Source organism: Triticum dicoccoides, chromosome 3B (genome assembly GCF_002162155.2).
Source record: "Triticum dicoccoides isolate Atlit2015 ecotype Zavitan chromosome 3B, WEW_v2.0, whole genome shotgun sequence".
In the NCBI taxonomy this organism is placed as follows: Eukaryota; Viridiplantae; Streptophyta; class Magnoliopsida; order Poales; family Poaceae; genus Triticum; species Triticum dicoccoides.
This window is the reverse complement of record NC_041385.1, coordinates 829,232,529-829,245,869: the sequence shown is the minus strand read 5'-3', so window position 1 is coordinate 829,245,869 and position 13,341 is coordinate 829,232,529. Positions and strand designations below refer to the sequence as shown.

At 46.8% G+C, this 13,341-nt stretch overlaps 1 protein-coding gene and 1 long non-coding RNA gene across 2 annotated transcripts; one reads left to right on the top strand and one right to left on the bottom strand.

The window, feature by feature from the left end:
• Nucleotides 1-965: 965 nt before the first annotated feature.
• On the top strand, nucleotides 966-2,293 carry LOC119278736. Its single transcript, XR_005137945.1, has 2 exons — nucleotides 966-1,492; nucleotides 2,064-2,293. It is a non-coding gene; the product is annotated as an uncharacterized LOC119278736 (long non-coding RNA).
• Nucleotides 2,294-2,496: 203 nt separating this feature from the next.
• On the bottom strand, nucleotides 2,497-4,001 carry LOC119280190 (epidermis-specific secreted glycoprotein EP1-like; the record flags this gene model as incomplete). The annotated part of the gene is made up of 1 exon (XM_037561133.1): nucleotides 2,497-4,001. A coding segment is annotated over one exon (1,350 nt), but the record flags the coding sequence as incomplete, so codon positions are not given.
• Between the last annotated feature and the right edge of the window lie 9,340 nt (nucleotides 4,002-13,341).

Genomic DNA, 13,341 nt, shown 5'->3' with positions numbered 1-13,341 from the left:
CGCAACGCTTCCTCGAGCGCCGCCCCATCTGCCTCCCGTGGCTGGCTCTTCGGCTTCCCCGAGCTCCCCGTGCCGCCGCCGTCATAGAGGTCGTACATCGGCGTGTGGCAACGGGTATGGGGGACGTGGATAGCCGAGATCACGGACAAGCACACCCACAAGAAGCTTTCGCTTGGTTCCTTCCACTTAGCCAAATAGGCTGCCCACGAATACGACACTTGGTCGGTCCTGCTGCACGGCGTCAACGGCCACAAGAACTTTGAGTTCAGTGGTCTCTGCGTGGGAGAGGAGGGAGGGCCAAGAGGCGAGGGAAAGGTTGGCGGCGGAGGCCTCCGACAAGGCGTACATGGCAGAGCTCCACCGCCTCTACCCAGAATAAGCGGAATATTATGAATCGGTGTCGAATTTCGGTTTGTATATTTGTTTGAATCGAATTTGCGTTTATCAATACCCAAATTTTACTCCGTTAAATTTACGAGATCAGCTAGAAACGGGCAAAATTTAGAGCAGTAAAATTACTCCAGTAACGTATACTTTGCGGATTAGTTCTTCATTTTCTAGGATCGGCTAGAGATGCTCTTAAGAATGGAGAAACTATTCATATCACTCTGAGAACATTAATTGGATTTTGTACACATAACCGAGAACTTGCCGTGATGCATGTATATCAGTATATGTGTAGTGCTCAGGAGTCACCCCAGGCATAAAAACTGAAGACCGAAGACCGAAACCGAAAAGACCGAGACCGAACCCGAAAAGACCGAACTAAAAAAGACCGAATAAAATACGGTATGCATAAGTAGAAGACCGAATTAGTTACGGTCTGATCGGTCCTACTGTCTTGTCTCTAGGACCGAATAGACCATATAGACCGAATAGCCCATACGCAAGAGGCCCATGTGGCCAGCCCAATGGTCACACACAACACGAGTACGCGTCCTCCTCCTCACATCACGGTTCACAGGAACGCATCCGGCAGCCAATTCACTCCCATTTCTCTTATCCTCTCCCACTAGGAACCCTAGCCGCCGCCCGTCGCCCACCCGACGCCCCATGCCCATGAGATGTGAGCCGGTGATGGCCGCCGCATCGAGGCGTGCGGCGTGCCCATGCCGACCCCAACCAGTGGAGACCGGCGCCCCATGCCGCCGTCCTCGACCCTCCGTCAGTCGCTCCACTGCCCACGACACGGCCGTCCGCCGCCGGTGACGACCGCCGCATCGAGGCGCGCGGCGCGCCCCTGACCGATGAAGATCGACACCTCGAGCCAAGGCCCCAACCAGTTGAGACTGGCGCCCCGCGCCGCCATCCCCGAGCCCCCGTCAGTTGCTCCACCGCGTGCGACACGGCCGTCCACCGCCGGTGCTCCGTGCCCCGATGACTGGTTCAGCAGCTGCAGTCCATCACCACTCATCAGCACCCGTCTTCTTCAACTCTGTTCGTCGGCTCGCTGCCTACTGCCCTCCTTCATTTCTTCACATCGCAGCTGAAGGTGAGCATCTACTTCATGTCTCTATGTACATCATCTGTGATTCCCATGAAAACAAATTAGGTACATGCCTTCCAATGTTAGCTGCAGCTAATTTGTTATATCTGTCATTAGAACCCACTATCCTTCTTGTTGTGAAACTAATCATGTGAGCACACCCAGCATAATAGCCATCTAAATCCATGTCCTATTATGTTTATGTGGCTAGTTCGTTTTAGTTTTTATCATTGTCAAATTGTATTGTTGCTATCTGCTCTAATAGCGAGTATCTTTTTTCTCTTTTGTAGATATATAGCCGAATCTGAATCTGAACATCATGATGCACACATAGTAATTTGTTTGATTGTTTGTTCCTCATCTTGTAGTAATCTTCAAAACTGTACTAGGTACTGATTGCATTTGTCATCAACCAAACACACTCCACTCCAGAACTCTCCATTTTTCATCAACCAAACACACTCCACTCCAGCACTCTCCTCGCATGCTAGAAATCAACCAACTTTTCCATGAACTAGCAGAAGATGTTACCAACACTAAGATTATGAAATTTTACTGAATACTTGACTTGTTGCAGAGACAATTGAAGAATTTGGGGACAAGGTGAAGGGAAAGCACAAGGTCCATGGTGGTGCCGAAATTGATTTGTTTGATGTCAAGTACTATGTTATCAAGTACTAAGTGATGGTTGTCTGCTGTTTGCTGCTTGTCGATTCCAATATTCCATGGGCTGTTGTTGCTTGTGATCTTATTACTTTGTGTCAAATATAAATGGTGTTGCTTGTTGTCTTCTCACTTTTTGTCAAATGTAAATGTTGTTGCTTTTTAACTTCTTACTTAATGTCAAATATAAATGATATGCATACATGAATCTTGTTGCTGGAACATAAATCATGAATCTTCTTACTTGTGTCAGATATGAATCTTGTTATTTCCTGTAAAATATAGACATAGAATTGTACTGGAAGTATCATGAATCTGAGTTGTACTAATTAATTTGGTCTGTTTGGTCGGGACCGAAGACCGAATAGTTAAGAACCGAAAAGACCGAAATTATTTCGGTCCTCAATTATGGAAGACCGAATTATTAGAAGACCGAAAAGACCGGACCGAACAAACCGAAAAGACCGAATGCCCGGGCTGACTCAGGAGAGTCCTCAACTCATCAGATCCTGCCTGACTTGGCCTGCACCTTGATATGCATGGTGGAGTTGTAGTGCACCTCCTCCGGCCGTACCGTCTGCAGCGACAACACCTCCGACTGCAGGTAGCAGAACCCGTCGCCGGCGTCCGGGCCGTAGTAGAACTGCGCCGCCGCGCACGCGCAGTCGTCCAGGCACGCCTTCTTGCACGCCTCTTCGCTCACCCTCTCCACGGCGTGCAGGCTCGTTGCATGGGCGTTGAAGTAGCCCGTGCCCGGCAGCGACACCAGCCGGTGCTGCGCGCGCCGCCCCGGCGATGATGAGCCGCATGACGTCGGCGGTGGATTCGTCGGGACGCAGCCGCGGTTGGGCCTCCGGAAGTTGGCCGCGTCGGGGCAGCTGCACTGCGTGTCGTCCGTGCACACGCCGTACGCGCCGCAGACAGTTGGGTACGCGCACCCGCCGTCCGGGAAGAGGCGCAGCACGTCGAACACCGGCGCCCAGCCCGAGCCGGAGCGCCACTCGTAGAGCCGGAGGTGGCCGTCGTGCTCCAGCCTCATGTACTGCACCGTGCCGGTGCCGACGGTGGGCAGCTGGATGGTGGCCAGGGCTGGCGCTCCGGGCCGGGCGGACACAGTGAGGCTGCCGTTGGTGTACGTCGCGTAGGCGCCGGCCGCGGTCTCGCCGAAGCCGAGGTGGTAGTAGCGCTGAGGCGGCGTGGCATTGATGTATGCGCTCAGGGCGTCGTCCTCGACGGCGAGGTAGAGCCTGCCGTCGCGCAAGTCAGCCGTTGACGTGTTGGCGGTGAGCCGCGCGCCGTGCTTGAGCGACTGCCCGACGAGCAGCGCGTCCGCGGGGGGGTCGAACGACTGCCACACGGTGGCGTTGCGCCCGTCGAGCAGCACGAGGTTGCCGTCGCTGCCGATGGTCACCCCGGCGACGGACCGGCCCTTGGTGCCGGCGGACCACACCGCCGAGCCGTTGGCGGACCTGAGTACCAGGTCGCCCTCGGCCGTGAGCTCCGCGGCGGCGCCCTCGCCCACGGGGCTGGCGCGGTTGGCCGACCAGACGACCTGCGGGACGCCGGTCGTGGTGGACGTGATGAGCGCGCCGCTGTTGCAGTACACGACGGCGACGCCGAGGAGGAAGTCGGCGCACGGGGCCGCGCCGTGGCTGGTGCAGAAGAAGCCGAAGGCGTAGGAGGGGCCGAAGCCGGCCGGGTTGAGCCGCAGCAGGGCCACGCGCGCCACGGAGCCGTCGGTGTAGGTCACGTGGTGCGGCAGGCCGGCGTCCGTGTTGGCCCAGGTCGTGGCGAGCCTCGCCGCGGGGTAGTCAAACCGCTGCTGCCCTTGGTGCCATTGGTTGGCGACCCGTCAGCGCGCGTATGTACGTACGTACACGCAACGTGGCGGCGCCGACGAGTTGTGGCGGTGACTACTACTAGCTGATTGCCCACTGTATGCATGTGCAGGATGGATGCCCACGTAGTGATTTTGTATTTTGTGTCCAAAATTAACCATGTACTCCCTCCGATTCCTAAATGTAAGTTTTTATAAAGATTCTACTACGAACTATATACATATGTATATAGATGCATTTTAAGTGTGGATTCATTCATTTTGCTCCGTGTGTAGTCCATCCAGTGAAATCTCTACAAAGACTTACATTTAGGAACGGAGGGAGTATGTAACTAAATATATACTCCCTCTGTCTAAAATAAGGGTCTCACTCGTAAAAAATAAAATAAAAATTATAGTAACTTTAATACAAAGTTGTATTAAGTTTTAGACACTTATTTTAAAAGGCACTACTCTGCGTCGGCGCACCGGCGGAACGTTTCGGCCGGTCAAACCAGAGCCGCTCGATCTGGACGCGCGTAACCGTCAGATCAGCCCCGCATCTTCTATCGTCATCCTCCCCCATGGGAAAAAAGAGGAGAAAAAAGCAAGCGCTGCCGCCGCCGCTCGCGGGATCCCGCACGATGGCTTGCGCTGCTCTCGCTTGGACCACCGTTGCCCCTGCTCGTCGCCGGTGCTCGCAGCCTCACCGACGCCCGCGAACCAAAACACCACCCGCCTTCACCGCCGGTTCCAGCAAATTTTTAGGATGGTTCCAGCAAAAACAAAAAAAAACAAAGAGTGATAGCAAAAACTCCTGATGCTTCCAGGAAGACTATGGTAGTAGCAAAAACTCCGGTGGTAGCAAATGGCATCTCCGATAGTAGCAAAAATCTGAGATGGTTGTAGCAAAAAAAAAAAAGCCATCACCCCCGTTGAGCAACACCGCCGTGGTTGGATGTAGCAAAAATTGTTTTCAGTTCCAGCAAAATCAAAATGTGGTTGTAGCAAAAAAGACAGGAAAAACAGAAGATGGATGTAGCAAAAATCGAACAACACCGATAGTAACAAAAAATTGAAACGGTTGTAGTAAAATGGTTCATCGGTTGCAGCAAAAATCACCTGGTAGCAAAATTTTGGGCGGGTGGGTGGTAGCAAAAATTAATGGTGGTTCCAGCAAAAAAAGTAGCTGGTTCCAGCAAAGCTGGATCGCCGCCGAAGCCGTCGCAGCACGACCGTCGCCGGTTCCAGCATTTGTGTGGCTGGTTGCAGCTCCGCGAGCCTATGCTTGTAGCTCCGCCGAGCCGAGGTTGCATCATCTTCTGTTGGTGGTTTCCCTCTCCTGCGAGCGGAGCGGGGCGTGCAGATGCAGATCTTCGTCTGCAGCAAGCCATCTGCTGGGGAAGGCCGCGGCGAGCCCTCGCCAGAGCTGCACGCGGCGTGCTACTGGGGCAGAGGGCGAGCTGCGCGTGTCCACGACTAGCATATGCTGCTCTCACCGGAGCTGCAAGCTGTGTGTGATTTGTGTTGCCATGGATTTGTGTCATTTGGAGGAAGCACAGAGAAAGAGGAAGATAGATTGTGTTTGGGTTGGAAAAATGAGTGGAGGAGGGCGTCCCGTGGATAAGATAAGGGCAATGCAAAGCGGTGCGTGGCCCATGTGCTGCGAGCCCACTACACGAGGAGACCAGCGCTGGTTTCGGCCGGTCAGCCGGTGTTAAATGTTTTCCTATTTTAAAACGGACGGAGTATAAAGTATATGCTACACAAAGTATGTTGTTGGATTTGTATTTAAAGAAGGTTTTCTACAGTATAGTTTTCATAATCTATATTTTATATTTTATTAGTTAAATTACTGGTCAAAGTTTGGCTAAAAATGAAAAGAGCCTTATAAACTCGGGCGGAGGAAGTACTGTTCTTCGCTAAGCACGGTGAACACGTTGAGTCATTGGCGTGCATGTTAATCCAGGCACTTATCGTGCGGAAAAGAAGATCCCACAAAGCAAACACTCTCTCCTCCACCGACCGCCGCTGTTTCAGGCGCCTGTTGTTATAACTCTTTACGCAAATGCCTCAAGCGCACCACACCTACGCAGCTGGGCCGGCCCATATATCTCCTGCCTTTTTTGTTAAAACATTCAAAAGAGATGCACCGTCGGAGTTCAAACTCACGATCACTTTCTTCGACGCCAATGACAGTAACAATTATGCCATGGAACTACTATTGCTTTCTAACTTGTGTTGTATTGTTCTCTTCAGCAGCGGGAATTCTTCGGTTTTGGTCCCGGTTCGCTGGTCATTTCCAAAGTGTTTTTCTTTTTCTTTTTCTTCTTCTTCTTCTTCTTCTTTTCTTTTTGTTCTTTCTTTTCGAGAGTACTCTTTTATTTATTTTTAAAATGCAAGTTTTTAAAATTAGTTTTTTTTTCAAAATCATGAATTTTCCATCTTTTTGCATTTTTTAAAAAAATCGATGAACTACTCAAAATATATGATTTTTAAAAAAAATTGATGACTTTTTACTAAATTGATGAATTGTTTTCCACAATTGATCATTTTTTCAAATTTGATAAACTTTTTTTATAATTTGATGAACATTTGTTCAAATTCAATGATTTGTTTTCAATTTCGATGAACTTTGATCAAATTCTATGAACTATTTTTCATGTTTGATGAACTTTTTTCAAATTTGATGATTTTTTTTCAAATTCAATGACCTTTTCCATATACAATGAACTTTATTTGATTTTTTTTTGAAAATTTCATACACATTTTCGAAATCTTGATATTTTAAGTTTTTTTCGTATTTTTTCAATTTTTTGTAAGTCAACTATGTCCTGTTAGCAAACGATCAAACACCGAAACGACGTAAGGGAACACGGCCCCGTTTTGGGCCGGGCCCAAGAGCGTGGTTGCGTGTGCACCAAAACCCCTACTTGGTGCCAAAGGCGCTGACTAGGAGTTGCCGACGCTAACAATGTCTAACATTACAGATTAGAAAAGAGGCCCAGTTATCACGTACGTGAAATAAAACCCAAGCGCTCAGTACATTTGTTTACATTGATGTCATAAGAGTGCAAAGCTCATTTTACTGGTTTCGGTATCTACTGCTGGAGCATCCACAACTCATTTTACTGGTTTCGGTATCTACTGCTAGAACAAGATCAATCTTGAATACATTTAAACATGCTTAAATTTCAACCTTCCGAATGAGTGAAATATGTTTTCAAAAATACGTGGAATAACCTTTTTGAATTTAGTCAAACCAATTTTTTGTAATGAGTGAAATTTGTTTTTCATGCATGTGAAACATATTTTAGTGTGAAATATGTGAAACTTATTATTCACAAAAATGTGAAACTAGTTACTTATACACAATGTGAAGCTGATTAGTTCAAATTAGTTTTAAAATGACAATGTTTTGAAATAAGTAAAAAACGAAGGCCATGACACCGTTGGCCGGGATGCGATTACATCATGTGAAACGAGTGAAATTGTTTTGTTAAATGATAGTTTTTTTAAATATATGAAATTGGTACTCCGTCCGTAAACTAATATAAGAGCGTTTAGAATACTAAAATACAAGGGGAGTATTTTTCAAATATGTGAAACATATTTTAGTCTGCAACGCGCGCATCTGCATCTAGTACAACTCAAAGAAGATGTATTAGACATCCCTCACTGGGAGTATCTTGCCGTGATGACTTAACCAGACATATAATAATTAATGTCAATCCATGAAGCGCGTATATCATATAAAAGCATCAAAAAAGTTCCGCAAGCTATATCATGCCCAGCCATTATTCGAAGAAAAATAACCTGGCAGTACCATTTTTTCAAAACCATAGTAAATGAAAACCTCAGTATTCGAATGCATGGGCAGTGAATACTTCAGTTTTTAGAAACCACCGTTTCTCTCAGTTTTAGTAACACTTTGTGGGCGTTTGGCAAGCATAGTTTTTTCTCACTTTCCCTGGGTTGACCGCTGAACCAAACCCAACTACCCTGAACGAATTACAACGACCTGATCAAGCTTGTTCTAAGGCAGATGCATGCATGTAGTCCCCTCCTAGATGCTAGGATTTATAGATAAGAGTTATCTCTACTCATCTCTTGTATCTCTGGCCGCATAGAATTGATTGGTCTACGACTGCTCCAATGATCGATCGATCTACTTGCACTAGTAGAAAAGGGGGCAATGGCCCAGGCCAGTTCAGCCCATTAGTCCCGGTTCAATCCAGAACCGGGACCAATGGAGCTATTTGCCCCGGTTCGTGAGCCCAGGGGGCCGGCCGGGCCACGTGGGCCATTGGTCCCGGTTCGTCCAGACCTTTTGGTTCCGGTTGGTGGGACGAACCGGGACCAATGGGCCTGGCTCCTGGCCCACCACTATTGGTCCCGGTTGGTGGCATGAATCGGGACCAATGGCTACCCGTTAGTCCCAGTTCATGCCACGAACCGGACCAATAGTGCTGCCTATATATACCCCCTCGCTCGCGAGCAGAGCACTCCAGTGCTCTGTTTTTCTCTTGCCGGCGAGGGGGGGCTTTGTGGTGCTCTAGCTCACCTCCATAGCACATGAGGTGTTCGATGAAATGTCCGAGCCACACTACTTAAGCTTTCTCCTCTCCAAGCTCGACCTCCAACCTCTATTTTCCTCAATATTTGTCTAGGTTTAGCGGTCCATCACGCCCCGTCCCCGTCTTCACCGCCATCGATCACCCGTGCCGATCTCATCGCCAGCACCACCGTGGTGAGCCTCTTGTTCTTATCTTCTTTCTGAAAGGAAAAATATTCTTACTTGTATTATTTTCTTACTTTTATTATTGCATCTTATATAGTGCGATGGTTTTGGTATCCGCCCCCGTCGGCCCTCGTCCTGTCTATGATTCGGATGTGGTATATATTATCTTTTCATAACTATTGGTTCATTTATTGTTTATGAAAATATGCCGACCAACGTGACATAGATTTATTTATCTAGGAGGTTGTTGAACTGGAAATTCCAACCGACCCTATTGTCGAGAGGTTAAATTTAGTTGAAGAAGAAAACAATTTCTTGAAGGAAAAAATAAAAAAACTTGAGGAGGAGAAGATGATATTGGAGTTGCATGTTGCGGATGTCGTCGATGATCACAATGATCAAGATGGGTGCAATGCGCTTGAAGATGAGAAAGATTAGAAAATATGTCATTCATACCGAGGCTTGGTATCATTATGCCGTTGGATCAGTTGTTACCTTGGTTGCGATTATGATCGCATTTGTTTTCGCACTGAAATGTTTTACATAGTTTCAATGTATGGTTTAATTAATTTAGATGCTCTGCAGAGCTTTATGTTGTTAGATGAGAACTATGTATGTACTTTGGTTTTTATGTGATGATGAACTTCTATTAATTTGGTCACTTAATTATCTATTCATGATGTTCTGTAATGATTTTTGACACACTTAATTATATATAATGCACGGAGATGAACCTGCAATGGATGTACGGTGACAGACACACCTCCGAGTACATTAAGGGCGTGCATGATTTTCTCAAAGTGGCTGAGGCACACAAGCAGAATGGTTTTATGTGTTGTCCATGCCCTATATGTGGGAATACGGAGTCTTACTCTGACCGGAAAATCCTTCACACCCACCTGCTTTACAAGGGTTTCATGCCACACTATAATGTTTGGACGAGGCACGGAGAAATAGGGGTTATGATGGAAGACGGCGAGGAAGAAGAGTACGATGACAACTATGTGCCCCCTGAATACGGTGATGCTACTGAACATCAAGATGCACCAGACGATGTGCACGATGGTGCTGCAACGGGCGAAGCTGCTGAAGATCAAGAGGAACCAGATGATGTGCCCGATGATGATGATCTCCGCCGGGTCATTGTCGATGCAAGGACACAATGCAAAAGTCAAAAAGAGAAGCTGAAGTTTGATCACATGTTAGAGGATCACAAAAAGGGGTTGTACCCCAATTGCGAAGATGGCAACAGAAAGCTCGGTACCGTACTCGAATTGCTGCAGTGGAAGGCAGAGAATGCTGTGCCTGATAAAGGATTTGAGAAGCTACTGAAAATAACGAAGAAGAAGCTTCCAAAGGATAACGAATTGCCCGACAGTACATACGCAGCAAAGAAGGTCGTATGCCCTCTAGGATTGGAGGTGGAGAAGATACATGCATGCCCTAATGACTGCATCCTCTACCGCGGTGCCTATAAGGATCTGAACGCATGCCCGGTATGCGGTGCATTGCGGTATAAGATCAGACGAGATGACCCTGGTGATGTTGACGGCGAGCCTCCCAGGAAGAGGGTTCCTGCGAAACGTCTGTTCAGAAACGGAGAGCATGCCAAGTTGATGCGATGGCATAGTGAGGACCGTAAGAAAGACGGGAAGTTGAGAGCACCCGCTGACGGGTCGCAGTGGAGAAAAATTAAGAGAAAGTACTGGGATGAGTTTGCAAAGGACCCAAGGAACGTATGGTTTGCATTAAGCGCGGATGGCATTAATCCTTTCGAGGAGCAGAGTAGCAATCACAGCACCTGGCCCGTGACTCTATGTATGTATAACCTTCCTCCTTGGATGTGCATGAAGCGGAAGTTCATTATGATGCCAGTTCTCATCCAAGGCCCTAAGCAACCCGGCAACGACATTGATGTGTACCTAAGGCCATTAGTTGAAGAACTTTTACAGTTGTGGAATGGAAACGGTGTACGTACGTGGGATGAGCACAAAAAGGAGGAATTTGACCTAAAGGCGTTGCTGTTCGTGACCATCAACGATTGGCCCGCTCTCAGTAACCTTTCAGGACAGACAAACAAGGGATACCATGCATGCACGCACTATTTACTTGACACCGATAGTATATACCTGGGAAGCTGCAGGAAGAATGTGTACCTGGGCCATCGTCGATTTCTTCCGACCAACCATCAATGTTGAAAGAAAGGAAAGCATTTCAAAGGCGAGGCAGATCACCGGAAGAAGCCCGCCATGCGTACCGGTGATCATGTACTTGCTATGGTCAATGATTTACACGTAATCTTTGGAAAGGGTCCCGGCGGACTAGCTGTTCCGAATGACGCTGAGAATCACGCACCCATGTGGAAGAAGAAATCTATATTTTGGGACCTACCCTACTGGAAAGACCTAGAGGTCCGCTCTTCGATCGACGTGATGCACGTGACGAAGAACCTTTGCGTGAACCTGCTAGGCTTCTTGGGCGTGTATGGGAAGACAAAAGATACACCTGAGGCACAAGAGGACCTGCAACGCTTGCACGAAAAAGAGGGCATGCCTCCGAAGCAGTATGAAGGTCCTGCCAGCTACGCTCTTACGAAAGAAGAGAAAGAAATATTCTTTCAATGCCTGCTCAGTATGAAGGTCCCGACTGGCTTCTCGTCGAATATAAAGGGAATAATAAATATGCCAGAGAAAAAGTTCCAGAACCTAAAGTCTCATGACTGCCACGTGATTATGACGCAACTGCTTCCGGTTGCATTGAGGGGGCTTCTACCGGAAAACGTCCGATTAGCCATTGTGAAGCTATGTGCATTCCTCAATGCAATATCTCAGAAGGTGATCGATCCAGAAATCGTACCAACGCTAAGGAGTGATGTGGCGCAATGTCTTGTTAGTTTCGAGCTGGTGTTCCCACCATCCTTCTTCAATATCATGACGCACGTCCTAGTTCATCTAGTCGACGAGATTGTCATTCTGGGGCCCGTATTTCTACACAATATGTACCCCTTTGAGAGGTTCATGGGAGTCCTAAAGAAATATGTTCGTAACCGCGCTAGGCCAGAAGGAAGCATCTCCATGGGCCATCAAACAAAGGATGTCATCGGGTTTTGTGTTGAGTTCATTCCTGGCCTTAAGAAGATAGGTCTCCCTAAATCGCGGTATGAGGGGAGACTGACTGGAAAAGGCACGCCTGGAAGGGACTCAATAATATGCAGGGACGGATATTCTTGGTCTCAAGCACACTACACAGTTCTACAAAACTCTACCTTGGTGACCCCGTATGTCGATGAACACAAGAACAGTCTGCGCTCCAAACACCCGGAGCAGTGCGACGACTGATTACATGTGAACACATCAGGACTTTCAGCAGTTGGTTGGAAACACGTCTCAGAGGTGACAACACTGTTTGTGATGAGCTGTACTTGTTGTCCATGGGACCATCTTCGACTGTAATGATTTGGAAAGGATACGAGATAAATGGGAATACATTTTACACGATTGACCAAGATGAAAAGAGCACCAACCAAAACAGCGGTGTCCGCTTTGATGCAGCAACCGACAATGGAAATGACACATATTATGGTTACATAGTAGACATATGGGAACTTGACTACGGAGTAGATTTTAAGGTCCCTTTGTTTAAGTGCAAGTGGGTCAATCTGTCAGGAGGCGGGGTACAGGTAGACCCACAGTACGGAATGACAACAGTGGATCTGAAAAATCTTGGGTACACTGACGAACCGTTCGTCCTAGCCAATGATGTGACACAGGTTATCTATGTGAAGGACATGTCTACCAGACCGAGGAAAAGAAAAGATAAGGAAGCGAATACATCATACAATGAGCCAAAGCGCCACATAGTTCTTTCAGGAAAAAGGGACATCCTGGGAGTGGAGGGCAAGACAGACATGTCTGAAAAGTATGAAAAGTTTCATGAAATTCCCCCCTTCAAAGTCAAGGCTGACCCAAGCATCCTGATAAACGATGAAGATTATCCATGGTTACGGCGCAATAAGCAAACGACACAAGCGAAGAAAAAGTGAAGACTTTCTCCCGCAACTATTATGATGATACCATGCCAACTTTGTAACAGACGAGTATGATACCATTGTCCATTTTGTACATGCACATGCTATGCCAACTTTTTCAGAGTTCATTTGAAAACTATGAATTTGAAAACCTCGCCAACCGAAGGGCGCTCACACCGGTTTATAAGCCCGTCCCTCTACACGCCTTGTTGAGCTCACAAACTTGTGATTCACACAAATTTCAAAGAAAACTAATGGCACAAACAGAAATTTTATAATTTTGCTGACCTAAAAGCAAAAAGAATTAAAAAATAAAGCAAAAAACCAAAAGAAAATAAATAATGCAGAAAACAAAACAAAAAAACTTGAAATAAAAATAAAAATAGCAACAATAAGTATTTTGTTGTAAGTAGAAACAAAATAAAATAAATAAATAAAGCAAAAAAGTGTTTTCAAATTTGAAAACTAATGGCACTAACAGAAAGTTTATAATTTTTCTAAAACTAAAAGTAAAAAGAATTAAAAAATAAAGCAAAAAACAACAAAAAATAAATAATGCAGAAAACAGAACAAAAAAACTGAAAAATAATAAAAATAGCAACAATAAG